The following is a 27,886-nucleotide window of genomic DNA, read 5'->3' as shown; positions in this document are numbered from 1 at the left end:
ATTTGTTAATTACTTTAATGAGTTAAAGTATGTGTGTACGCATATTTTACCATGAGTTACTACACTGTAAAACCCAACAGTCAACTTTATTAAATGAATTGAGTGTAGTAAACTGAAAAATAAATTGATTCTACTCATTTGAAGAGTTTTGAACTCAGTGTTGAATGTAAGGAGTTAATTTAATACTTAAAGGGGGTACTGTAAGTTCACAGTACTTATATGGATTAGTTTTTTAACTCAAATGGTTTGTTGTTATCGGTTTCCTCAAATGGTTTGAGTTGTCTTTACTTGGGTTTTACAGTACTCAGTTGGATTGAGTTCTCTTCATTTATTGGGTTTTACTATGCTCAAATTGCTTAGTTTACTCAAATGGATTAAGTTCACAGTATTCATTACGATTAGTTTTTAAACTTAAATGGTTTGTTGCAATCGGTTTCCTCAAATTGTTTGAGTTACCTTAACTTTTAGAGTTTTACAGTGTAATTATAAATTTTATATATATATATATATATATATATATATATATATATATATATATATATATATATATATATATATATATATATATATATATATATATATATAGGCAAGGCAAGTTTATATAGCACATTTCATACACAGTGGCAATTCAAAGTGCTTTACATAAACAGGAATAAAAGACACAAGTATAAGAGAAATAAAAACAAATAATAAAAATGGTAAAAAAAAATAAATAAATAAGCATAAAAACAGATAAAATGTGTTATAAAAGAATGAAAAAGAAGAGAAAAACATAACAGTGCAATCTGTCAGACGTAGCACAGTGCTCATTTAGTAAAGGCACAGCTAAACAGATGTGTTTTCAGTCTTATATATATATATATATATATATATATATATATATAGCTGTTTTTATGAAAATAATATTTTAGTCACCAAACATATTTAGAAATTGAAAGAAAATACAATTAAGTAAAATATTCAAAAAAAAAAATGTAAAAAAAAAATCTAAATTTTTCCATTTTTTTGCTTCTCTTGATTTTTCCCCTTTTTTAAAATTTGGGATTAATATTTTTCTATAACAGATAAATTAGGGTGTTCTAGTTTTTGGACCATTGCAAGTGTTTTTGTTAGATAAGCTACAGATTTGGCTTTAGTACTGACCAATCTAATGTATATGCACAAATATAATATTTACATTTACATTTAGTCATTTAGCAGACGCTTTTATCCAAAGCGACTTACAAATGAGTACAAGGAAGCAATTTACACAACTATAAGAGCAGCAGTGAACAAGTGCTATAGACAAGTTTCAGGTGTGTAAAGTCTAAGAAGCAAAGCATTAGTAATGTTTTTTTTTTGAGAGAGTACAGTTAGTGGTATAGCCAGAGAGGCAGTTAAGATTAGGAAGGAAAGTGGAGACTATAGTCGTTTCTTGAAGACAGCAAGTGACTCTGCTGTTCTGATGTAGTTAGGGAGTTCATTCCACCAACTGGGCAGGTTGAATGCGAGAGTTCGGGAAAGTGATTTCTTCCCTCTTAGGGATGGAACCACGAGGCGACGTTTATTTACCGAACGCAAGTTTTTGGAGGGCACATAAATCCTGCAGAAGTGAGAGCAGAATATTGCAAAGCTTCCTATTAAAAATATGAATTTAAAGGATAGATTTGTGAGGGGTGTGCTTATATATGCTGAGCACTGTATATAACATTATATTTGGATATTAAGTGAACGTTTTTTTACTCAAATGACATTTGGTAACTAAATAGAAATGATATGGTGGCTTTGCATTATAAAAGCAGATGATATGCAGCGTGGAATAACCTTGTGGTGAGTGATGAAGTGTGTGTGTGAGATTTCAATGAGTGTGTTGAACACTCTGAGTGGGAGGCAAATTAAATGGATCAGCTAACACTCGATTTCAGCACTGTTTTGGTGATACAGTGTGCTAATGTGATGTTTCATCCAGAAACAACAGCTTTCATGTGAGGTTTAGGTGAACTCTATTCAATTTCACAGAGTTGTTTTGTATATTTGCACTCACTACTTCAATTTTTTAAAATATATTTATTATCTGTTTTTTGTTCTGTCTCTGTAATCCTGTTGCACTGTAGAAGCTCTGTCACGAAAACAAATTCCTAGTATGTGTGAACATACCTGGCAATAAAGCTCTTTCTGATTCTGATTGTTTTGGAAGAGATTGTCATTTCGGCTATCATCTTTTTTATAATTGCTATAGGTTTTGACATGCTGCAAACCACAAAATAGGCAAGACAAGTTTATTTATATAGCACATTTCATACACATTGGTTATTCAAATTGCTTTTTATAAACAAGAATAAAAGAAACAAGGAAATAAAAATCATTAAAATAATTAAAAAGATTTAAAACTGATTAAAATGTGTTAAAATGATCTGTGGGATGTAGCACAGTGCTCATTCAGTAAAGGCACAGCTAAACAGACGTGTTTTCAGTCTTGATTTGAATGTGCCTAATGTTGGAGCACATCTGATCATTTCTGGAAGCTGATTCCAGCAGTGGTGGGCGCAATAGCTGAAGGCCGATTCACCCTGCTTTGACTAAACTCTTGGATATTCCAGTTTGAACTGTTAGGTTTGTATTCAGTGAGCATATCTGTAATGTATTGAGGTCCTAGGCCATTTAGTGATTTATAGACCAGTAATAATACTTTAAAATCTATTCTGAATGTAACTGGGAGCCAGCTTAAAGACCTGAGGACAGGTGTGATGTGCTCGGATTTCCTGGTTCTGGTCAGAATCCTGGCAGCAGCGTTCAGGATGAGCTGCAACTGTCTGACTGTCTTTAATATAAAAATACAAAACTAATATCTTTAGTGTGTCTAAATATCTAGGTAACAGTTAAAGAGGTAGCTCAACCAAATTGCTTCGTTTACTCTCAGACTACCAAAGATGTAAGTGATGTTTTCTTCAGAGAACTATTAAACACCTTTTACCTGAAATTGTGGCCTTGGTCATTTATATAATGGAAGTCAATGAATACCAGCACTTTGAGAGTCTAAATTAAACAGATGGAGAAAACACAACATTAATACCTGTAGATCATGACGACATATTGAGCAAAATGAATGGCCTGTGCTAGAAAGTAAATATTAATTATAACATAATTACTCTTAAACCAAATCCACAGCAAACAGACGAGAGATTGTTTACCAATCCATCCATCCATCCATCCATCCATCCATCCCTTAAAAGTACTTTTATTATACATTATCTAATTTGCTTTTGGCCTTTCTATGTTTTTTTTGCAGATCTGTGTAACTGAAAGGAGGGAGTTTTATAGTTTACCTCAGTCATGCAGAAGGTAAATCCTATTTTATTTCCTTTACATCCCAATTCATTCTACCATTATGCCCACTGTTGTCATAAATCATTCATCAACTAAAACTGAAATTTCTGAAATATTTACAGAGCTTTTTTGCAGATGCTAACCTCTGTTATATTTCTGTCAAAGTAAACTGAGTATAGTTCAATCAGATCCGCGCTGTTTTTCTGAGGGGGCGTGGCTGAGTGACAGACATCATCAGTATGATTGATGATATTAGATATAGATCTTATTTCTCATTAACAACGTGTCATTGGATAGGAGCGGTTCAATTATGACCTCTGACCTTCTTGCTCTACCTCTGCAGGCAGGGACGGCCCCGTCTTCCCGGGGTCCAAGTGCGCCAGGGTCCCCCGCCACCTCTATTGTGGTAAGTACATCCTTTCATTAATTAGGCAGTTGAGTAGGATGTGCGATGTCAGGTAGGGATCATGCACTGAAAAAAAGTGAAACAACTGTGTCTTTCATTCAAAGTAGATTTTTATATTGAGTTAAGTAAAAAATATGGTTTCTGGTTTTAATTTATTCAATTTATCTTAAAGCAAAAAACAAACCCCCATTATGGCCAAACTGAAAGTACTAGCAGAAAAAAATGCAATAGCATAATCGAACATTATTCATATTTAATATATTTAGTCCAAAGTACACTTTTACATGGATTTTTTTAATTTCCAGGTTCTGCAGGTTGCATTTCCCAAATTTTCATTGCCTATCTTAAGCCAATTCTAATCTTTGTTTTGGTTCAATTTGGAATTTCCCTAACCAACGCAGAGCCCGGGGGATCAGAGAGAGTGCTCCAACTCTCATCCTGGATTTTTATTTTAAGTTGAACCACAGTAATTTAATTAACTTATCAATATTAGATTAGATTAGATTAGATTAGATTCAACTTTATTGTCATTACACATGTACAAGTACAAGGCAACGAAATGCAGTTTCGGTCTAACCAGCAGTGCAATAGCAGCAAGTGCAGGATATAGGTATAAGTTATAAAGTGCAGTTATAGAAAAACTATGGTAATATTTACAGATGGATGTACTGTGAACATTATATACAGGTTGTATTAGCTATGAACACATATTCATTGCACTGATTCATTTACTTGAACTATATTAACAATAATATTGACATATTATATTGTTGTTATTATTATATAAACAGTATTTTGCCTTTGAGTCAATGTAATTATTTCCCTTTGGGCAGAAGAAATATTTTGATTGATATTAATTTACGTTTCAAAACTATAATTTGAGTGAAATTTATAAATTTAGCTTTTACAAATTACAGTAACTTTTTAGGTTGGCCCAAAGCAAAATTATACTTTGTTCTAAGGATAAAAAAAGATAAATATTCCATTCCATAATAAAAATCTACAATATTTTGACTTTGTGGGAATACAGTTTTGTTCATAACAACAACAAACATTTTTGATTTAGATTTAAAATTTTAAAGTTTGAACCAAAGTTAAATCCCTTTGAGAAAAACAATATATAAATTGCAGGGTTTTTTTTAAGTTGGTTTAAAGTATAATTTTTTTCAGTGTAGTTAGGGTTTGGTAACAAACTCATTATCAATATGGCACCAGTACCTCTATGCATTTTGATAAATCACAATACAGATTTTAATGCGACTTTAATGCCTTAGCTGTCAAAAAGACATTCGAGACACTTGAAGTAGATGATTGGAAACATGCTTGTTTATATGAAAAAATTAGTAAGCTGTAAGTGATTTGTATTTATTTTTAAACTTGCTTACTGAATGTGCACAACTGATGTAAGAGCTGCTCACACGTGCTTTGAATCGTTTTCGCACTCAGTTTGTTTGTCCATAGGTTGTCAGCACTGAAATAGGCTGTTGTTTGTCTCAAAGTTGGAAAAGAAAAGGAGACAACAACAGCACAACTAAAGACAATTACTATAAACGCAATGTGTTGACAAAGGGCATGTGTGAAGGGAATAATTGATATCAGCTACAGTACTTTAAATCAGTCCAAAGACATTTTTATTAATTATGACTTTTGTGAAAAGCGCAGACATGACATGCTATGGCATGATAGATTGTGACTTAGGCTTGTCACTATTTATACTTATCACTAGTAACATTTATACTGACTTTTATTGTGTACTCAGTTTTAAATGTATCAATGTTAGTAGGACAGGTCATGCAGTAACTCAGGAGAGGTGTTGTTTGTCAAAGACTGCAGATATGGTCATATTTCTGCAAAAGAATAGCTGAAATCTGACATTAATTTGTGGTTATTAGTACTGTAACTGTTATTTAGAGTTAAATTACTGTTGAGGTAAGTGACTTGGGTTGTAATATAAATTGTTGGGTTTTGAATTTATAAATTTCTATTTTTGTATGTACATATTCTTTAAACTTTTACCTATTGTCATCCAGGATCACTTTGTGGTTCTTTTTTCTTTTGTAAGTATAGGTTCAGGCATTGAATGCCACTGATGCCATTTTTAAAGTCTTTTCAAAAGTATAATAAAATGCCCTAATAATAGCTGAACAGGCAGCACTCATCAGAACACATGTGATTAGTGGGATTGCAAATATTAATATTGATAAAATATTGTTTTATGGTTCAGTGGCCTTAACACATAAATTTAAGTTTTACATTGAAGAATATGCAGTTTATGTAGGATTTATTAATGAAATTTCTCTGCATAAATACTGTTTATATATATTTTTAATACAGATAAAATATTTATTTGTATTTGTATGTGTTAATTATATTTTACACAGATGTATTCCGCTACTAAATGACCCCAATCATTATAAAATAATGAATTATATCAGTCCTGGTGTTTATTGTTGTTTGTTGTTGATCTTTTTCCATCTCCATTTCTTTTCTGCTTGTGAAACAGTGGCCTGGTTCAGTGTTGCCCCCTTGTGGACAATATAAGCAGTACAAAAACAACTCAAAACAAACTGCATATACATTGTTCGTGCCATCAAAATTGTGCTGCATTGTGCTGTATGCATACAGCATGGGTATACTGTGCCGATGGCAAAATTCACACGTGTACAGTTTTAAAAAAAAGTTTACTAAAGTTCAAAACTGTAGTCTGGACGCTAAAAAGCTTTCAGTTTCACAGATAACACATTCCGCTCTGTTATCTGCCATTAAGCACATGCTTGGTATCCCAGTTCCCAGGAACCCCGTGAGGCATTTCAGAGGACAAGCATTTCTTTCACGCCAAACTGAACTCTTTGCCTCTTTTTTTTCAAACTCCCCAAAGGCACGAATGGACAATCAGGTCATTGGATATAAAGACTTGGCCGCCATTCCCAAAGACAAAGCCATACTAGAGGTGGAACGGCCAGATCTGATGGTGTACGAGCCACATTTCAATATGGCAGCACTGGATCATGTGGGTCTCTCCAGAAGCAGAGAGGTCAGAAAAAAAAGTCTCTTTAGAGAGAGTTTCTGTTTGATTGTACCATTGGGAAGCATTTGATAAGGTCAATTGTACGTTTTACGACTTCCACTTAAAGCGGAATCAATAGATAGTGCACTCCACTAATATTGGCACCCTTGGTTAATATAAGCAAAGGGGGATGTAAAAAAATTCTTTGTTGTTTAACCTTTCAATCTTTTACTCAACAAAAAAAAAAACAAATAAAAAGCAAACAATCAACAAAAACAAATGAATTGCAATCAATACAGTTTGATAACAAAACAAATATGAATTTATACGAGTAAAATATATATATATAGTAAGTATTTCCATTGATATTTACATTTTTGGGGTGATAAAAGCTGGAAATTGTTCAATCATGAAGTATACATGAGATTTAAACGAAATCCAAACGCAACCAAATTCCTCACAATGGGAAAAATGAAAGAACATTGCTGTTATATGTGGGGAAAAAGGTTGTTGAGCTTCACAAAATAGCAAATGGCTGTTTAAAAAATGTCCGAAACACAGAAAAACACTCATTTCCATCATCATGGCAATAATTAAAAAACTCCAGTTAACTGGAAGAGTTATGAATCAAGCTGAAGGAGGACGTGTGTTTATCTTGTTTATCAGCCATTTTTCATATCTTCATATTCACCAAGGGTGCCAATATTAGTGGAGTGCACTGTATCTATTTCAGCAAGCAGTCAGCTGGATGTAACAGTGAGATGTTATTAGTCAGGCTTTGTTAAGCGTGTTCAACCATCTGTGTGTGTGTAAAAGTGAAGGCGACATGTGTCTATGTGTGCGTGTTCTCTGTTTTCTTTCCTTGTCTCCTCCAGAGATCAATGTCTCCTCATTCAATCTCGCCTCCTCCTTCCCCTGAGGTGAGAAAGCCAGTCTCTGTCCATCACTAGTCACTGATCACCAGCTTTAACTAACACAGTCAACACTCAATTAATGAGCGCTGCAGACGCTTTCAATGACTCTCAGTTCCTGTGTTGCATTTCAGTTGTTCGTCAGTGTGAAAATGACATGTTTGTTTGTTTGCTTATTGACTTATATATTATTATTTTAATAATCAAGAATGTAGTGTGTTTAATTCACATTATTTTTGCATATAGAAATTCATCCATTCGGCTTAGTACCTGACCACAGCGGAATGAGCTGCCAATTACTCTGTCATATGTTTTATGGAGCAGATGCCGCCTATAGAAATGATTCAACAAATCACTAATTAGCAAATAATAAGTGGTAATAAATCTTAATGTTGTCTATTTATTGATTATCTGGCAAAACATGAATCTAATTAGTTGTATATCAATATATAATATCGTGTTGTACATTTTGATAATCAAATAAAATGAATAAGATTATTCTCAACACCATTAATGTAAGTAATAAATTACAATCAATTTGTACCCATTGATATATTGTTGTAATATTAAATATGGATTCATAATATTAATTTAACACAAAATAAGTAGCATCTGGAATTTTTATGTAATTAATTTTAACATGGTTTGTTTTCTATAAACTGACAAAATTCGATAATATTCTGACAGTTTTATATTAACATTATCTATCATAACAATTAAAATTATCCACTGATTAATATTATACATTTCTCTTCATAATTAATACAATTGTTTATATATATATATATATATATATATATATATATATATATATATATATATATATATATATATATATATATATATATATATCTCAGAAGTCAGAATAATTAGCCCCCTGTTTATTTTTTCCCCAATTTTTGCTTTACAGAGCGAATTTCTAAGCATAATAATTTTAATAACTCATTTCTAATAACTGATTTATTTTATCTTTGTCATGATGACAGTAAATAATATTTGACTAGATATTTTTCAAGACACTTCTATACAGCTTAAAGTGACATTTAAAGGCTTAACTAGGTTAATTAGGTTAACTAGGCAGGTTAGGGTAATTAGGCAAGTTATTGTATATTGATGTATGTTCTGTAGAGTATCAACAAAAAAAATATATATAGCTTAAAGAGGCTGATAATTTTGACCTTAAAATGTTTTTTGTTTAAGTTTAAAACTGTATTTATACCAACTGAAATAAATCAAATAAGACTTTCCTAAAATATCATCAGACATACTGTGAAAATTTCCTTGCTCTGTTAAACATCATTTAGGAAATATTTAACAAAGAAAAAAAAATTCAAAGGGGGGCTAATAATTCTGACTTTAACTGTATATACTATACTGTTTCCCAGTGATGGGTTGCAGCTGAAAGGGCATCCGCTGCGTAAAACGTGCCGGGTAAATTGGCAGTTCATTCCTGATTAATAACCCCTGATTAATAAAGGGACTAAGCCTAAAAGAAAATGAATGAATATACTTTACTGGTATATTCGAATGTTGTTGTATTATTAGATTTTTAATTATTAAATCGCATTAATGTTTTAACAAACTAACATTTATTTGCAGAACATATAACTCTGTTTTAGTCATTTTAGGATTTCATCATGTTTATGTTGTGCATTGTAGAGTATAAAAAAAAAAACATTATTTATGGAAATTAATAAAACCTTAACTACTTAGTAGTTTTACATTTAATAGTTTTACATTAGTAGAGTTCAGTCGCAAAAAATACAGCAATTTCTAAAAAATGTAGGAAAATTTGTTGGTTTTGCAAATAAATGCAAATATTTCATTGTTTCGTGACTATAATTTATATAGATTTTTATTTTATTGTGATGCAGCCATATCAACATTATTCAACAAATCATTATTTAGCATATCTTAAAAGCAACGTCCACTCATCCACTAAATATAATATCCATATTGCATTTCATTGTGAAAAATATTAAAACATGAATATAATTTGCTTATTACTTATCAGCCATAACAAAACAACAATTACCTGCATACCACTATCAGCCATAATGTTAATATTGTGCATTCTATAAGTCAAACTGAAGTGTGTCAGTCTTCTGCTGACCACCTTCAGCATATTTTACAGTCAGCCATGAGTTTGCAGTGTCATATTATTGATGGTGGCAGTGAAATATGATGATCTGGATTTGTTGCTCACATGCTAAGTGATTAAATTGTGGAGTGTTTGGATTAGAAGCACTCCAGAATAACAGAAGTTATATGAACGTCTTGTTTGGTCAGATATCCGCATCTAAAGAGCTAAAGGACTGGTCAGAGCAGGGCTCTCCAGGAGGCTCCAACATGGGCTCCACGACGCAGCTCCGCAAAATCAGCCCTGCATCCAAAGGCCCCATGCAGCACTTCCACAGGCCAGGTACTAATATTTATAACATGCACGCTGTAAAAATAATAATGACAAAAAGTCAAGACAACTTAATATTTTTATGTTAATTAAATATTTATATACTATACTTGATTTAATACGTGAATCGGGTTTCAACTAAAACAAGTTATAGAAAGTTTAACTTCATATTTTTAGTCAGTTTGATTGATGCAAGTTAAGATGACTTGAAAAAGTTAATTGGATTAAACTGAAATTTTGAAGGTAGAAAGAATTATTTTACAGTGCACTATTTATGCTTATTATTGTTATTATCATTAGCATTATTATTAGCATTCATAAAATATATATTGTGTTATATACCCACTTTTTAATCCATATGTATTATTAATTTTTTGGTTTTATTTGACTTTATTCCTTTGCATTAAAGCACAGGTGTCAACGCCAGTTCCTGGAGCGCTGCAGCCCTGCACAGTTTAGTTCCAACCCTGATTCAACACACTAACCTGTATGTTTCAAACAAGCCTGAAGGACTCAATTAGTTTGATCAGGTGTGTTTAATTAGGGATGAAACTAAACTGTCCTCCAGCAACTGGCTTTGACACCTGTACATTAGAGTCTTGTAATATTCACTTACTGGTTATGATTTCATACTATTAAAATATTAAACAGCAAGTGGTTGTCAATCAATTAAATTAATTATTATTATTATTAATATCATTATATTAAATATTATAACATGAATTAATTTAATTCAAATTATTTAATTGACATTATTGCAGAGTCATGTAAACGTTATTCAGTGAATCATTATTCAGCAAATTTCAAAAGAAATACTCATTTAATACTCATATTATTGTAATAGTGAATATTAATATGAATTTATGATTCAATTATTGTAATTATTGCCCTGTTATATTTCAATTCAATATATTTTTTTATTAGTGATTGACAAAGGTTAATCATACTCAAAATAAGTTTGTTTTGACATAATATATGTGCGTGTACTGTGTGTGTGTGTCCATGCATACATACATTTGAGACTTTTAGGTAAAAAAAAAAAAAAAAAAAAAAAAAAAAAAATATATATATATATATATATATATATATATATATATATATATATATATATATAATATAATGCTAATAACAATAATAAGAATATATATATATATATATATATATATATATATATATATATATATATATATATATATATATATATATATATATATATATATTCTTATTATTGTTATTAGCATTATTATTAGAATTCATAAAATTATATTGTTTTATATACCCACGTTTTAATTCATATTTATTATAAATGTTTTGATATATATATATATATATATATATATATATATATATATATATATATATATATATATATATATATATATATATATATATATATATATATATATATATATATATATATATATATATATATATATATTGATGCAAATAGATATATATATAGCCAGCAGCTAGCTCTCTGCAACTCTCACATGGTCGCCCACTGAAGCTAAGCAGGGCTGCGCCCGGTCAGTACCTGAATGAGAGACATCATGGGAAAGCTAGGTTGCTGCCAGAAGTGGTGTTAGTGAGATGAGCAGGGGGCGCTCAACCTGCAGTCTGTGTGGATCCTAACACCCCAGGGGACTCTATACTGCTCAGTGAGTGCTGTCTTTCAAATGAGATGTTAAACCGAGGTCCTGACTCTCTGTGGGTTTTAAAAATCCCAGCATCCTGGCCAAATTTGCCCACTGGCCAGCATGGCCTCCTAACTATCACCATCGCCACTATCTTCATCAATCTGTCTCCTCTCCACCAATCAGCTGGTGTGCGGTCTGGCGCAATATGGCTGCCGTCGCATCATCCAGGTGGATGAGGCACACTGGTGGTGGAGATTGCCTCCAGTGTGTAAAGCGCTTTGAATGTCCAGAAAAGCCCTATATAAATGTAAGGAATTATTATTATATGGTACAAATTATATATGAATTTAAATATGTATAATGAAATACTTTTAAAAAGTTTAGTTTTTTTTGTCGGCGCCAATAGCCTAGTGGTTAGTGCGTCGACACATAGCATTCAGATGCTCGCGGCGACCCGAGTTCGATTCCCGGCTTGAGGTCCTTTGCCGATCCTTCCCCTATCTATGCTCCCCACACTTTCCTGTCAGTAAATCTCCACTGTCCTGTTAATAAAGGTTAAAACCCCTAAAAAAAAAAAAAAAGTTTAGTTTTTATGTATGTGTGTATCAAATATATACGTAATATAAATAACACACACATATTGTCAAAACCAACTTTTATTTTGGATATATAAACAGTGATATAAACATTGTTTTGTGAATGATTATTTATCACATGCTCTTATCATACATTCAATCATCTTTCAGACAGTGGCATCAACCTCTATAAGAAGCCGCCGATTTACAAAAACGGTATTTGTTCTTTTATTACCCGTGTCATTTTAATTTTCTATTATTTGTACTTGTCTGTGATGTATAGTGTAATGAAAGGTTGACTGGTCTGATGTTGATCTTGTTCCTCAGAGAGACAAACTGGAGCGCCTCACAGTAAACAGGACTTGATCATCGTGTCCTCTAAGTTTCCAGCAGCTCAGCCTCCAGACCCCAGCCTGCCGTCAAAGATCGAGACTGAGTACTGGCCCTGTCCTCCTTCACTCGCTACTATGGGTAAATGATCCACTGATGCCGTGTGTCCGTTGTACAGGGTTGCCAGGTTTTCACAATGGCCAGTCAAAATCAGCCCAAAAGAGACCAGTGATTGTCAAAACTAGCCTATGACCAGTCAAAAGTAGCCCAATGTTCTACTGGAAAACCACAGACTTGGCATTCTGCTGTTGTGCGGGGCTTTAGCTCCACCCATGATCAATTTGATTGGTCTAAATCAGGGATGGGCAAACTCGATCCTGGAGGGCCGGTGTCCCTGCATAGTTTTGCACCAACCCTAATTAAACACACCTGCTTGTAGCTTTCTAGTGATCCTGAAGACACTAATTAGGGTGTTCAGGTGTGTTTGATTAGTGTTGGAGCAAAACTCTGCAGGGACACCAGCCCTCCAGAATCGAGTTTGCCCATGCCTGGTCTAAATGAAGCTGTGTTGTAAAGGGAAATGCCATATTTTTTTGTTCATCCTAATAAACCTTTGGCTAATGGAAGTTTAAGATGAGAGCATAGTGGCAGGAATTGTGGAAATAAGCTTGCGTGTTTAAAATGTAGTGTGGTTAACATTAGTTTAAGTAATAATAACTGATAGTTATCAATAATAATAATATTTTATTTAATATTAAATGAAAAAAAAATTATAAACATTGCGTTATTAAAATATTACAACTATGCTGGTGATAATAATTATCACTGTTATTATTAAATTATAATTATTTTAATTATAATTAATGCAATATATTTCAATGCAGTATTATAATATCATGAATATTAATATTAATGAAAATATGACTGAATATAATTCATAATAAAAAATATTAAATAATTAAACAGCAATTAAATAATACAAATATTATATAAATATATAAATCATTATAAGTACAATTCAGTCTATATTGTACAAAATGACAATATTTTTGTAGTAATAATTTTGAACAATCAATTTAACACAAATAAAATAAAATAAATTCATACTAATCATGAAATGCTTCTATTAATAATTATTATTATTTAAATCATTAAACTACAATCATTGGTTTACAATGTAAATAATGTTAATTATAATAAATGCCATTATAATTATTATTATTATTATTATTATTATTATTATTATTATTATTCATGCCATTAATCATATTATATAGTAATATTCTAATACAATTGTGATATTAAAGTTATGCAATCTAGTAAATGTCATTATTAGTATTATATTAATTATAATAACTAACATATTTTAGAATAATGAATAGCAGTATTATATTGGAATATTTCAGCACTTTATCAGACTGTAATGAATCATCAAGACCCTCATTGGTGTTTTTTTTTTCCTCTGTCAGAGATTGAGTGGAGGAGGAAGGCAGCAGAACAGGGAAAGCCAATGGAGGATGATGAGTTTGAGGATTTGACAGAAGATGCAAAGAGACTCCAGGAGCAGGAGCTTCAGAAGGTGAGCACTCGCATCAGAACATGCTCACTGTCTGCAACAATACATCAGATGCCAGACTTGATGATCAACTGTTTTGTTTTCAGCCGTATAAGTGAAATTTGCAGTGCTGGAAGGGTATGAGGAGCTTAATGGAGCTCTAATCATGACAGGAGTGTTTGTTTGTTTTTCAGATACAGTCCAACTTAGGCAAACTGATCCTGAAGGAGGAAATAGAGAAGTCCGGGCTCATCCGCAGAAAAACACGCTCTCTGCCAGACGGGACAAACATACATTTGGGTATGTAATGCTTGTTTTACTTTAGCTCTTCAGCCCAAAGGAACAGTTCAACTAAAAATCAGCATTTGCTCACCTAATCACCCTTGCTGAACACAAAAGAAGATATTTTAAAGAAAGTTGACAATAGCTTTTGACTGCCATAGTAGAGGAAAAAATATGGAAGCCAGTGGCCATCAATTTAACATTTATATGTAACATTTATATAGGTATAAAATTATAATAGTTATTGTGATATTCTAATATTATTGTGATTAAAATAAAACTGATCAATAAATGGTAAGATTAAAAATTGTTATTATAGAAACAATATTTTAAATTGTAAATTTATTCCTATAATTTATTATATTATATTAATTATATTATTTAATTATTTGTCCAATTGTATTATTTATATTATAATTTTATAATTTTATATAATGTAAAAAATCTTTAAAATATATATATATATATATATATATATATATATATATATATATATATATATATATATATATATATATATATATATATATAAATATAAAATATTTGTAAAAAAAAAAAAAAAATTTATCTGCCTGAAATATCATTGTAAAATCTGCCTGGAAATAAAAACCTGAAACAAAACAGTATAGTTTAGTATCTAAATACATGTAATTTCAAGATTTAAAAAATTATATTAATATAATTATTAATAATAATAATAATAATAATAATAATAATACCAACAAATGTGAGATATTTGTTAATAAAAATAAAATAATGATTAAAATAAATGCAAATAATGATGATTATTGACAATAGTAGTATTTAATAATTGCAATTAATTGGCATTGATTTATACACACATAATATTACAAAAACAAATTGGAATATTAATATATATTAATATTCTAATGTATATTAATATTCATATATTAGTGTAATATTAAACATACCAATGCCGTATCAGTCAATATAAATTATTAAATACTAATATCATCAATAATCATCATTACTTTTGAGTCAATGGCTTGTTTACTCTCTAGTTTTCAACATTCTGTAAAATATCTTCTTTTGCATTCAACAGAATTAGTTTTAGAAAATAGAATTAGATTTAGAATGAGTTTCTTTATTAAAAAAAATAATAATAATAAAATAAATAAATAAATAAATATATATATATATATATATATATATATATATATATATATATATATATATATATATATATATATATATATATATATAAACAGGTTTGAAACCAGAAATTATGTAAAATACATGTAAATTATGATGAGTCATTTATAATGAAATGTTTATTTTGGGGTGAACTGTAACTTTAAACACCTGATGTGTTTTTCCTCAGCCTGCAGGTCACTGAGGACGCCAAGTGTTTGAATGATGAACTGCATACAAAATCTATTCAGAATGTCTGTTGTGTTCATAATTGCATGTTTCATTTCTGTTTGCTGCAGGATCATCAGCCAGCACTACTAAATCTGCCTCTTTACCTCCATGCAGTCGAACAGGCCTTACCAGGGTAAGAGACCTTCATCATTTAAAGGACTCTATAATACATTTCAGCTATATTATGTGTTCCCCTGGGTTTGTCTGTGATGTTTATGAGAGATTTTTTTGCTATTAAGACTTCATATTAAATATTAACATTTAATGTACAGCATGATTTTTAGAATGGTGGTGCTTAATAGATATATTTTTATTATTTTAAATGATTATAAATTAATAATATCAATTATATTATATTAATTGTATTAATAATTGATATTTAAAATTTTTATATAGTTTTTAATCACTGATTTCTGTACAAAAACACAAATATCTTTTATATGATAATACTGTACTTTAATTGTCTCACTTCAGATAGTTTTTTATTAATAATAAAACATTATATTAATAGTAATAATACATACATTATTTCTGCTGTACATTTAGGACTGTGTGTACATTTGAATATGAAAGTAGCATCTGTTTTGATTGGCTCACTTTTAAAATATTTCACAGTTATTATTATTATTGTTATTATTAAAAATAATAATAAAATATTCTTTGATTTTGAAATTACATGTTGTTATGAAGCGGACAGGAGACAGAGGTAAGGAAACGTTAGGGTGTTTATTAAATGACAACAAGGAGCACATGAAGGATAGCCAGGAGGATCAGGAATGATGTTGGGGTCTTTTCCTCCGTGGCTGGGTAACAGGAATACACGAGGATGGACAGCACACACCAGATACAGCTGACAGAGGATGACACAGACTTGGAAGGACTGGAAGACAGGACGATTCGGGAGGACCAGGAAGACTAGGAGGGATACAAAGAGAACAGGTAAGTAAATCGTTTGTTTTAGCTGAGGATGACTACGCTGAGTGGTCGCTCAGTTGTCCGCTTTCGTCGAGACGAGCCCGGACAATGAGCGACTGGAGTGCTGTGCTTTTATCTGGTGCTCGTGAATGTGATGCAGCTGTGTGCTCATTAGAAGTCAGGTGATGGTGATCTTCGTGAGTGGGGGTCGTGAGAGCCTGACCAATCCATGACAGTACCCCCCTCCCCAGGGCCCGCTCCTGAGGGCCGACACCTCCGACGCCGTGGTGGTCTCCCTCTGCCTCTAGGCGCTGGGAACTCAGGGTGGCTCTCATGAAACTCCACCATGAGACTAGGATCGAGAATATCAGCTCTGGGAACCCATGTCCTTTCTTCGGGGCCGTACCCTTCCCAGTCCACCAGGTACTCCAACTGGCCACCACGACGTCGGGAACGCAAGATCTCCTTCACTGCGTAGACGGCTCCTTCTTCTAGGAGCAGTGGAGGAGGGGGTTCCTCTTCGTGGTCAGGCTCTGTGGAGGGAAGAACAGGATCGTGATAGGGTTTCAGGAGTGATACGTGGAATGTAGGGTGAATACGGTAGTGAGAGGGTAATTGTAGTTTGTAGGTGACGGGGTTAACCTGTTCCACGATGGTGAAGGGACCAACAAATCGGGGACTTAACTTGCGAGAGGGCAGTCGCATGCGTATGTCCCGGGTGGATAGCCACACCTTTTGTCCGGGTGTGTATCTGGGTTCTTCAGACCTTCTCCTATCGGCGGTTACCTTGCTTCGACGGACTGCCCTCTGCAGATGTTGATGAGCCTCGTCCCAGACTCTCTCGCTCTCCCGGAACCAGTGATCCACTGCGGGGACATCAGATGGTTCGCCATCCCAGGGAAAGAGCGGTGGTTGGAAGCCCAGGACGCACTGGAATGGCGTGAGTCCGGTGGAGGGTTGCCGCAGTGAATTTTGGGCATATTCTGCCCAGCCCAAATACTGGCTCCAGGAGTTCTGGTGACCACTGCAGAAGGTCCTCAGGAACCGTCCCACCTCCTGAATCTTCCTCTCTGTCTGCCCGTTGGTTTGGGGATGATATCCAGAAGAGAGGCTGACGGCCACACCTAGGAGCTTGAAGAAGGCTTTCCATAGACGTGAGATGAACTGTGGACCTCTGTCCGACACAATATCTTCTGGAATACCAAATGACCTGAAGACTTGATTAAAGATATTGTCGGCAGTTTCAAAGGCTGTGGGAAGACCTTTCAGAGGGATTAGTTTGACAAACTTTGAGAATCTATCTACTATGACTAGAATACAGGTATTACCTTCTGACGAAGGGAGGTCAGTGATAAAGTCCACTCCTAGGTGTGACCAGGGACGGTTCGGAATCGGCAAGGGATGGAGCTTTCCAGCGGGTAGATGACGTGGGCTCTTGGATTGGGCACAGTCCTTACAGCCCTGAACATATTGCCTCACATCCCTTGCCATGTTTGGCCACCAGAATCGTTGGGATACTAGCGAGAGAGTATTGTTGATCCCTGGATGTCCAGTGCCTAGCGAGGTATGTAAGGAGTGGATCAGATCTACCCGGTGTTCAGGTGGTATGAACTGCCGATGAGGAGGGCATCCCGGCGGAGCAGGGGCTTCCGGAGTGGCAACGACTGGAGGAGCGTTCCAGGTGATCGGACAAATGGAGATGTGTTCGGGAAGAATCTTCGTTGGGAGTTCTTCATGATCGTGATGCTCGTGTAAACGAGAGAGAGCGTCTGCTCTTAGATTCTTGGGTCCTGGACGATAGGAAATGGAGAAATCAAAACGTGAGAAGAAAAGTGACCATCTGGCTTGACGTGGACATAGTCTCTTGGCCTCTTTGATGTATTGGAGGTTTTTGTGATCTGTGATCACCTGGAACGGATGTTTGGCTCCCTCCAACCAGTGACGCCACTCCTCCAAGGCTAGCTTGATTGCTAGAAGCTCCCTGTCTCCTATGCTGTAATTCTGCTCCGCCGGGCTCAACTTCCGAGAGAAATAGGCACAGGGATGCAGTCGGGGCGGTGTATCATGATGTTGAGATAATACTGCCCCGACGCCGGTGGTGGATGCGTCCACTTCCACCACGAAAGGAAGATTTGGGTCAGGATGAGTCAGGAGTGGGGCCCTTGTGAACTCCTTCTTAAGAAGGCGGAAGGCTGCGGCTGCTTCTTTGGTCCACTCCAGTCCTTTGGGTTTACCCTTGAGGAGATTAGTGAGAGGTGATGTAATCCTGCTGTAGTCCTTGATAAACCGTCTATAAAAGTTAGCAAACCCAAGAAACCTCTGGAGCTCCTTAATGGAAGTGGGTTCTGACCAGGATAGAACAGCCTCAATTTTCTTCCCATCCATACGTATACCGGTTTGGTCAATGATGTATCCCAAGAAATGAATCGACTTCTGGTGGAATGAGCATTTCTCCGCTTTGAGGTAGAGGTGATGTTCTCTCAATGTGTGTAGGACCTCCGCAACGTGTTGGCGATGTTCGGCCTCACTCCGGGAGTAAATGAGGATGTCATCTATGTACACTATTACACAGTGGTGAAGAAACTCCCGGAGGACTTCATGAATGAAGTTTTGGAATACGGAGGGGGCGTTGACCAGACCGTAAGGCATGACCTCATATTCATAGTGGCCAGTAGGGGTCACGAATGCTGTCTTCCATTGGTCCCCCTCACGTATTCTTATCAGATTATACGCGCTGCGGAGGTCCAATTTAGTGAAGACTTTAGCTTCTCGGAGCTGTTCCAAAGCGGCTGGTACCAGAGGAAGGGGATATCGGTATTTTACTGTACCGTTATTTAGGACCCTGTAGTCGATGCATGGACGCAGCCCTCCGTCCTTCTTGGCCACAAAGAAGAAGCTTGAGGCGGCTGGTGATTTTGAGTGACGTATGTACCCCTGACTCAGAGCCTCCCTTATGTAATCTTCCATTGCCTGATTCTCTGGAAGCGAGAGCGGGTAGATCCTACCTCTTGGCAACTGGGCATCTGGAACTAGGTCGATCGCGCAGTCCCATGGCCGATGCGGCGGTAGCTGGGAAGCTCTCTTGGGGCAGAAGACATCATGAAAGGAGCTGTACTCCTTAGGAATGTGGATAGACTGCTTCTCAGGAGGGCTCTCGACCGATGTTGCAAACAAAGAAATGGGGTTCCGACCTTGAAGAGGGAGATTTGGAAAACAGGCAGGTGTACATCCAGATCCCCATTTCTTTATCTCTCCTGTGCCCCAAGAGATGATGGGATCGTGCTTCACCAGCCACGGGCGCCCTAGAATGATGTCCATATTTGCACCCTCCAGAACCAGAAATTGAATCCTCTCTTGATGTAACAACCCCACTTGAAGAAGGATGTCTTCGCATTGTCGATGGATACGGGTCGAAGATCGAGTGCACTGGGTTATCGGTTGTATCTGGTATATATGCGAGGACGCCTCAGTACGGAGGTGGAGTTGACGACAGAGGGATTGGGAGATGAAGTTCCCTGCTGACCCGGAGTCGATGAGGGCTGTGACAAGGAGAGAAATAGAGGCAGTAGTTATTTGTACGGTGGTAGTAAGTGGTTTACATTGTTCAATATTCGTACTGAATACACTCACTGAAGTCCGAATGGGACGAAGGGGACACTCCATACGGGTGTGTCCACTGACACCGCAGTATAGACACAGACCCCGGGTCAGCCTCCTCTGTCGTTCCGCTGATGTCAGTCTTCCAGACTCTATTATCATGGGTTCTGGTTCTGGAGAGGCTGTTGACTCAGGCGATTGGAGGAGTGCAGACGAGGGGGTGATGGTGTCCTGTTGATAGGAACGGAGACGATCGGAACATCGGAGAGAATGTTGGATGAATCTCTCCAGACCCATTGTATCATCTAATGTGGCCAGTTGGATTCGGAGAGTGGGTTCCAAGCCGAGCCGGTACGTGGTCAACAACGATCTCTCATTCCATCCACTTGCAGCTGCTAGAGTGCGAAACCGGAGAGCATATTCCTGTGTAGATAGAGTACCTTGCTTTAGATGATACAGCTGCTCTCCAGCGGCTACTTCCCCATCAGAACGTCCAAACACCTCTTTGAAATACTCCGTGAAGGTAGTGATGGAATTCATGACCGGCCCGGCTTGGTTCCAGATCGTCTCAGCCCATTTAAGTGCAGGTCCAGAGAGTAGAGATACGATGTAGGCGATCTTCGACTTATCTGTGGGATATAGAGAAGGTTGCATTTCGAATATGAGGGAACATTGTAACAGAAAACCATTGCACTCCCCCGCTCCGCCTGAGTAGGGCGCTGGTCGGGCCATGGGACTGGAAGGAAGGGCCGAAGAAGAAACTGTGGAGGCGGAAGTGCTCGGTGCTGGTGGTGCGTTGGAAAGTGGAGCTGGTGGCTGTAGAATCCGCTTCAACTGGTCCACCAGCTCTTGAAGGTGATCGGGGGTGCTCATGTTGTCGTCGTTATAGGTCCGGGCTTCTGTTATGAAGCGGACAGGAGACAGAGGTAAGGAAACGTTAGGGTGTTTATTAAATGACAACAAGGAGCACATGAAGGATAGCCAGGAGGATCAGGAATGATGTTGGGGTCTTTTCCTCCGTGGCTGGGTAACAGGAATACACGAGGATGGACAGCACACACCAGATACAGCTGACAGAGGATGACACAGACTTGGAAGGACTGGAAGACAGGACGATTCGGGAGGACCAGGAAGACTAGGAGGGATACAAAGAGAACAGGTAAGTAAATCGTTTGTTTTAGCTGAGGATGACTACGCTGAGTGGTCGCTCAGTTGTCCGCTTTCGTCGAGACGAGCCCGGACAATGAGCGACTGGAGTGCTGTGCTTTTATCTGGTGCTCGTGAATGTGATGCAGCTGTGTGCTCATTAGAAGTCAGGTGATGGTGATCTTCGTGAGTGGGGGTCGTGAGAGCCTGACCAATCCATGACAGATGTATTTAGACACTGCAACTAACTTGTTTCAGTTTTCAAGCAAAGTTGCATTTAATGTGTCATAAATGTGTTTCATGTTTGTGTAGTTCTTTAGTGTCTGTGGTGATTTTAACTGTGTTGTTGTTGTTGTTGTTGTTATAATGCATGTAGCTGCAGTCTGCTGACTTCTCTACAGACAATGGAAAAGCAAAAACAGGTAAGATTTAAGGATATTAAAATAACATATTAATTAGGCTTAGGTTATAAATGCATGATTATTAATGACGTGTATTACTGAATGTTGCTAAAAAGCTTTAAAACTAATTCTCATTTGTTTTCTTTATATTTTTCTTCAGGTGTACCGGTAAGATGCTTTTGTTTATTTGATTAACCAAGCATGGCCTTTTAAGGTTTGTTTTCTAATATGCCAGCAGCTTTTAGACTCTGACATTAAAACCACATCCTGTTCCTGCTACTAATGTCTCTTTACCCTGACATACGCATTGGCCAGGGGTGTAAAAAAAAACGTTCTAGTGAAAGCACAAATGCTGAATCAAAATATTAGCAAAACATCTAGCAAAAAAATGACTTGAGTAAAAGTAAAAAAAAAAAAAAAAACGCAGCTTTAAATTATACTTAAATATTAAAAAGCAAAAGTATGAAAGTATAAATAAAAATGAAGGATAATATTTTTGTTTTGTGATATTGAATCCTCTAATGCAATGTGAAATTAATATATAAAGTAGGGCTGCACGGTTTTGGAAAATTGAGATATTTTGTTTTGCTGCTATATAGATACACTACCTGACAAAAGTCTTGTTGTCGATCCCAGTTGTAAGAGCAACAAATAATAACTTGACTTCTAGTTGATCATTTGGAAAAGTGGCAGAAGGTAGATTTTTCCGATGAATCATCTGTTGAACTACATCCCAATTATCACAAATACTGCAGAAGACCTACTGGAAACTTCATGAACCCAAGATTCTCACAGACATCAGTTAAGTTTGGGGAAGGAAAAATTATGGGTTGGGGTTACATTCCATGTCGGGGCATGCGAGAGATCTGTAGAGTGGATGGTAAAATCAGCAGCTTGAGGTATCGAGAGACATTTGTGCTGCCCATTACATTACAAACCACAGGAGAGGGCAAATTCTTCAGCAGAATATCACTCCTCCTCATACTTTAGCCTCCACATCAACATTCCTGAAAGCAAAGAATGTCAAGGTGCACAAGGATTGGCCAGCCCAATCGCCAGATATGAACATTATTGAGCATGTCTGGGGTAAAATAAAGGAGGAGGCATTGACTATGAATCCAAAGAATCTTGATAAACTCTGGGAGTCCTGCAAGAACACTTTCTTTGCCATTCCAGAGACTTTATTAATAAGTTATTTGAGTCATTGCAGAGATGGATGGATGCAGTCCTCCAAGCTCATGGGAGTCAAACACAATATTAACTCTTTTTTCACGGCACCATGACTTTATATTTTATACTGTACATTATTTATGTTAAGTGACAAGACTTTTGTCTAAGCAAAGTCAGACCCTACTGTCCTAATTAACTAATTAAAAATCAAGGTATGATCATATTTTATTTTGGTAAAATAAGCGTAATCTAGAGGCCTTTACCTTTCATATAAGCCACTTCTGACACCAAATGATCAACTAGAAGTCAAGTTATTATTTGCTGTTCCTAAAATTGGATAGGTAACAAGAGTTTTGTCAGGCAGTGTAAACTACTAATACAGTAGTATAGTACTAATATAATAGTAATACTCAAATATTAATGATAAATCAATTTCCAATTACTGGATTTTTGCACTCACTTGAAAATTCTCTTTTTTTATTCTGGATTTATTAGGCGTGTGTTTGAGTAAAATATAAATATTTGCTATTTTATAAAGGGCTGATAACACTTATTTCCAATTTCAAATAAAAATGTAATCATTTAGAGCGTTTTTTTTTTTTATTGTTTGTTTCTCAGAAAAATAACAGAATTGGTCAGAAAAAAATTGTGATTGAAAATATGCAGAAATGCGAGTTTAAAATGGGAAGGAAATGTCATCAGTAGTTTTACAGTATAAAACAAAAATGGTGTTACTCAAAGATATAACTATAAATCATAAATTCTAAGGAAATGAGAATTGTCCATTTCCCCCAGCTGTATTACAAGCTGAAATAATGCTGTGTAAAAACAAACATCATTGCTTGTTGCATGTCAAGACACATACATTTCATTTCCACTTGCCAAATTTATTAGCAAATAATGGATGTGTATACATAAATATGATTTTCAAAATTAAAAATAAGTATAAAAAAGTACAGTTTGTTCTTCAGAAGTGTACTCAAGTAAAAAAACCAACTGTAACAGAGTAAAAAAAGGAATCCACAAAATAATATTTTAGTACAGTGCTGAAGTAATTTACACCCCTGTGTTAGCCTGCGCCTTTCTCTCATGGCTTCAGACTCATTAGATCTGCTCACACACACTCTCTCTTTCTCACACACACTCTGAATAATGAGTCACGTGAGGCTGATTCATTATTGTGTATGCAGTGAGGCCTGCTCTCTGAATGTACCTGTCTCATGTTGATCTCCTGTGTCCCGCTTTTTTGGGGCTCGGGGGGGGCCGTCTTCATAGAATGGCGATTCACAGAGCGGCCGCATGGACAGAGGAAACTCTCTTCCTAGTATTCTGGAACAGAAGGTGAGGCAGATCTCAAGAGACGCTTCATAACCCCTGCCATACATTCACTCACATGCTTTCGAGCCTGGCATCGGTCAATGCTGAACTCTGTATGCAAGTATGATTTAAGACGATGCTGAATGAAAACATCCAAACCGCTGGATGTGTGACGGCTTGATTTCGGTGTCTAGTTCATTAAAATGCATGCATACTGAATGTAGTGTTTATAAAGTTGAATGAAATCTTGTGTCTTTCTTCAGATCTATCCTTATGAGATGCTGATTGTGACCCACAGAGGGCGCACTAAACTTCCTCCTGGTGTTGACAGGACCAGATTAGAGGTAAATCTTAATATGAAATAATTAAACAAAGTTAAAAGTTTAAATTAGGTGAGCTTCTTTGGCAAAAAAGTAGCCATTAAAGTAGCCAAAATTGTTATTATTGTTTAAAAAAAAAATTGTATTATTAGCAATGACATTATTGTTAGCAGTATACATGTTTTTTTTTAATAAATTCCAATGTTTTCAAATGATTCGTTATAATAATTATAGTTCAGTCTTATCATTATTGCTTTTGTTGTTTCTCAAACACTCCTACAAATAAAATATAACTAAATATATAGGTTTTTAAAAATCTAATTAATAAAATATGTAAGTTATATTAAAGTAAATATATTAAATAAAAACAAACAAATATTATTTTATATTATAAATTATATTTTTTATATCACTCGTTACATGTTGTTTTAATATCAGTTAGGGCTGCACAAAATTGGAAAAATTTGACATTGTGATATTTTGTTTACTGCAATATATATTGCAATATTAGTAGTAAAAGTGCATCTGCATAAAATATAATAAACCCTCTACGGGCATGGATGAATGCAATAAAGTAAAAGATACAAATGAAATAAACAACAGTTTAACAGAGTCTAACGGTATTCAGGCATACAGTAATCGAATAACCAAATGTAAAATAATACAGCATAGTCTTCATCGTATAAAAAACTAAATAAAATTAAGTTATTAGTTACAAATGATACAATTTCTTACGCCTGAATGCTTTAAAAAAACTTCATAGAGTAACAGGCCTCAAAAACACATGCAAATGATCAATATAATCCAGAATGAACATTGCATATCCTGAAATGTGACTATTGCAAATGATCACATTGCGATATCGATGCTTAAACGGTATATTGTGCAGCTCTAATAGTAATAAAAAGAATAATAATAATAGTTAGCATTATTGTTAGCAATATAAATATTATTTTCATTATTCTTTAAATATTAGGTTCATCATTATTATTAATATTATTGTTGTTGTTGTAGCTGTTGTTTCTTAAATGCATCTAAAAATAAAATATAACTAAATTAATTTTAAAAAACAAGTAAAATATATAAATATTATTTTCATTATTCTTTAAATATTAGGTTCATCATTATTATTATTGTTGTTGTTGTAGCTGTTGCTTCTTAAACGAGTCTAAAAATAAAATATAACTAAATTAATAAAAAAACAAGTAAAATAAATAAATATTATTTAAATAACAATATATCTTATTTAAACAAAATTATAATTTTTCAAATGATTTGTTACATGTTGTTTTATTGATGATGATGATGATGATGATGATGATGATGATAATAATAATATTGCCAAGATTGTGGTTTTGATTCACATGGAAATCAAAATCTGATCAAATGTTTTTACCTTCAATGCAATGTAACTGTAACACAATGTAACTGTAACTGTAATATGATTATATTAAAATAATGTTTTTAATTTATAAATACATACTTTTGATAATTTTAATAATGGACAAAATATTTAAAATTAAAAACCCCAACTTTATATATATATAACATTATATTTTTAGATTTTTAAAACTAACTAAACATTATAACTACATTATGCATAGATCTTAACTCACATTGAAATAAAACCACCAAACACAACCGTTTCAAAAGTAACAGTCTTTAACATTTGAAATTCAGTGTATAGGGTTTTCTCTGACGGTTTTGCTTTCGCCTTCACAGAGGCATCTTTCTCCGGAAGAATTTCACAGCTTATTCGGGATGCCCATCACAGAGTTTGACCGTCTCTCACTATGGAAGAGGAACGACATGAAGAAGAAAGTGTCCCTTTTCTAACACTTGGACACATCTGCTTTTTGAACACTGAACCACTTTTCCCCTCCAGAGACGCCAGTAAAAGCCACTCTAGTTTAATACGGATGCTATGCAGACAGTTGAAGATAAGCGAAAGAAGACGACTTTACCAGATGTTCTTTCAATCACATTTCCAGTGGTCTCTGGTGTACATAATAATAAAGATGAAGATTCACCCAATCCCACACAAAAATCGGAAACAAATAAAATCGGAGTAATATTGATGGAATATCATCTCCCGCAGCCCTTTCTTTACGCCTTACGTCTATTTCAAACTTAAAGTGCCCAGAGAAGTTTATAATAATAATAAAAATAATAATAATAGGCCTATATATTTACACAAAGTTTTAATCGTGAACCATCACTTTTTTTGCTCACTAATATTACACTATTTATTGTATCACAAACATATCCAGCACTGTACATAAATCACATTATTTTTATTTATTCTCGGTGTTGACATGTGAAAAAAAAAACACATAATGAACACTTCGCAAAAAAAATCAATCGTTCATTAAATTGCATGAACTCTGAGTCTTCTTCTTAATTTATTGAGTTTTACCGATAAAAGGCATTGCGATATATGACAACATCTATTTGTGCTAATAGCGACAGTGTTATAATATTGTGGACTAATATGAAATATCTAAGCTCAGGCTTGCTGGTGAGCTCTGGCTTTTGGTTCTTGTACACTGTTGGTGCTTCATACGTTAGGTTGTAATAACTGAACAACGCTAGAAGATCTCTGCTCCACGTGAAGCCATGCTTTTAACATGGATTTCCAATGTCTGTTTTTGCTGCATACTTACGTTTTTTTTACTGTCTTTTGTAGTCGGTCTCCATTGCGGTGTGTTTTACTGCGGCATAGGTGTTCTCGAATCACTCTTCATGTGCTTTTATCAATGGAGACCGTCCAACGATTATGTGTCCGTTCATAGTTCTGTGTCTCATCTCCGTTTTTCTGTAACAACATTGTGTATTGTTGAAAAAACAAACAAGACTAAAACAATAAAAATATTCATGTTAGTTTGTGTCGAGCAAGATTATTCAAATGTGACACATTGTTGATGCGTTCATGACAGAAATTTGATTTATGAATCACTTATTCACCCTCCAATTGTTCTGAACCTGAATTTCTTTCTACTGAACACACACACACACACTTATATTTTGAAGAATGTTGATTTCTGTGACTTTTTTGTGAAATAAGTGGCAACCGGTTTCCAAAATATCTTCTTCTGTGTTAATAAGAAAAAAGAAAAGTAACTCCTAATGGTTTGGAAGCATTTGAGGGTGAATAAATTACCATTTTTGGTGAACTGTCACTTTAAATGAAATACCATTCAAAGTTTGGGTTTGTGATG

At 34.8% G+C, this 27,886-nt stretch overlaps 1 protein-coding gene across 2 annotated transcripts in view; it reads left to right on the top strand.

Moving 5' to 3' along the window:
- The window catches only part of dmtn (dematin actin binding protein), a 42,617-nt gene extending 15,081 nt beyond the window's left edge, over positions 1-27,536 (top strand). The window contains exons 2-16 of one of the 2 annotated variants that reach the window (XM_056466371.1): positions 3,269-3,321; positions 3,650-3,712; positions 6,591-6,746; positions 7,595-7,639; positions 9,920-10,052; positions 12,424-12,468; positions 12,580-12,723; positions 14,052-14,161; positions 14,332-14,437; positions 15,871-15,935; positions 21,837-21,882; positions 22,022-22,029; positions 24,307-24,372; positions 24,612-24,692; positions 26,391-27,536. In XM_056466371.1, coding sequence (XP_056322346.1) covers positions 3,313-3,321; positions 3,650-3,712; positions 6,591-6,746; positions 7,595-7,639; positions 9,920-10,052; positions 12,424-12,468; positions 12,580-12,723; positions 14,052-14,161; positions 14,332-14,437; positions 15,871-15,935; positions 21,837-21,882; positions 22,022-22,029; positions 24,307-24,372; positions 24,612-24,692; positions 26,391-26,504 — 1,191 coding nt within the window. In that variant the 5' untranslated portion in view covers positions 3,269-3,312 and the 3' untranslated portion in view covers positions 26,505-27,536. Of the gene's footprint in view, positions 1-3,268; positions 3,322-3,649; positions 3,713-6,590; positions 6,747-7,594; positions 7,640-9,919; positions 10,053-12,423; positions 12,469-12,579; positions 12,724-14,051; positions 14,162-14,331; positions 14,438-15,870; positions 15,936-21,836; positions 21,883-22,021; positions 22,244-24,306; positions 24,373-24,611; positions 24,693-26,390 lie in introns of those variants that run through there. The other variant, XM_056466370.1, reaches the window with a different exon arrangement.
- Positions 27,537-27,886: the final 350 nt, after the last annotated feature.

Source organism: Danio aesculapii, chromosome 10 (genome assembly GCF_903798145.1).
Source record: "Danio aesculapii chromosome 10, fDanAes4.1, whole genome shotgun sequence".
NCBI classification, from domain to species: domain Eukaryota; kingdom Metazoa; phylum Chordata; class Actinopteri; order Cypriniformes; family Danionidae; genus Danio; species Danio aesculapii.
The sequence above is the reverse complement of the archived record's forward strand: the minus strand, read 5'-3'. Positions and strand labels throughout refer to the sequence as shown.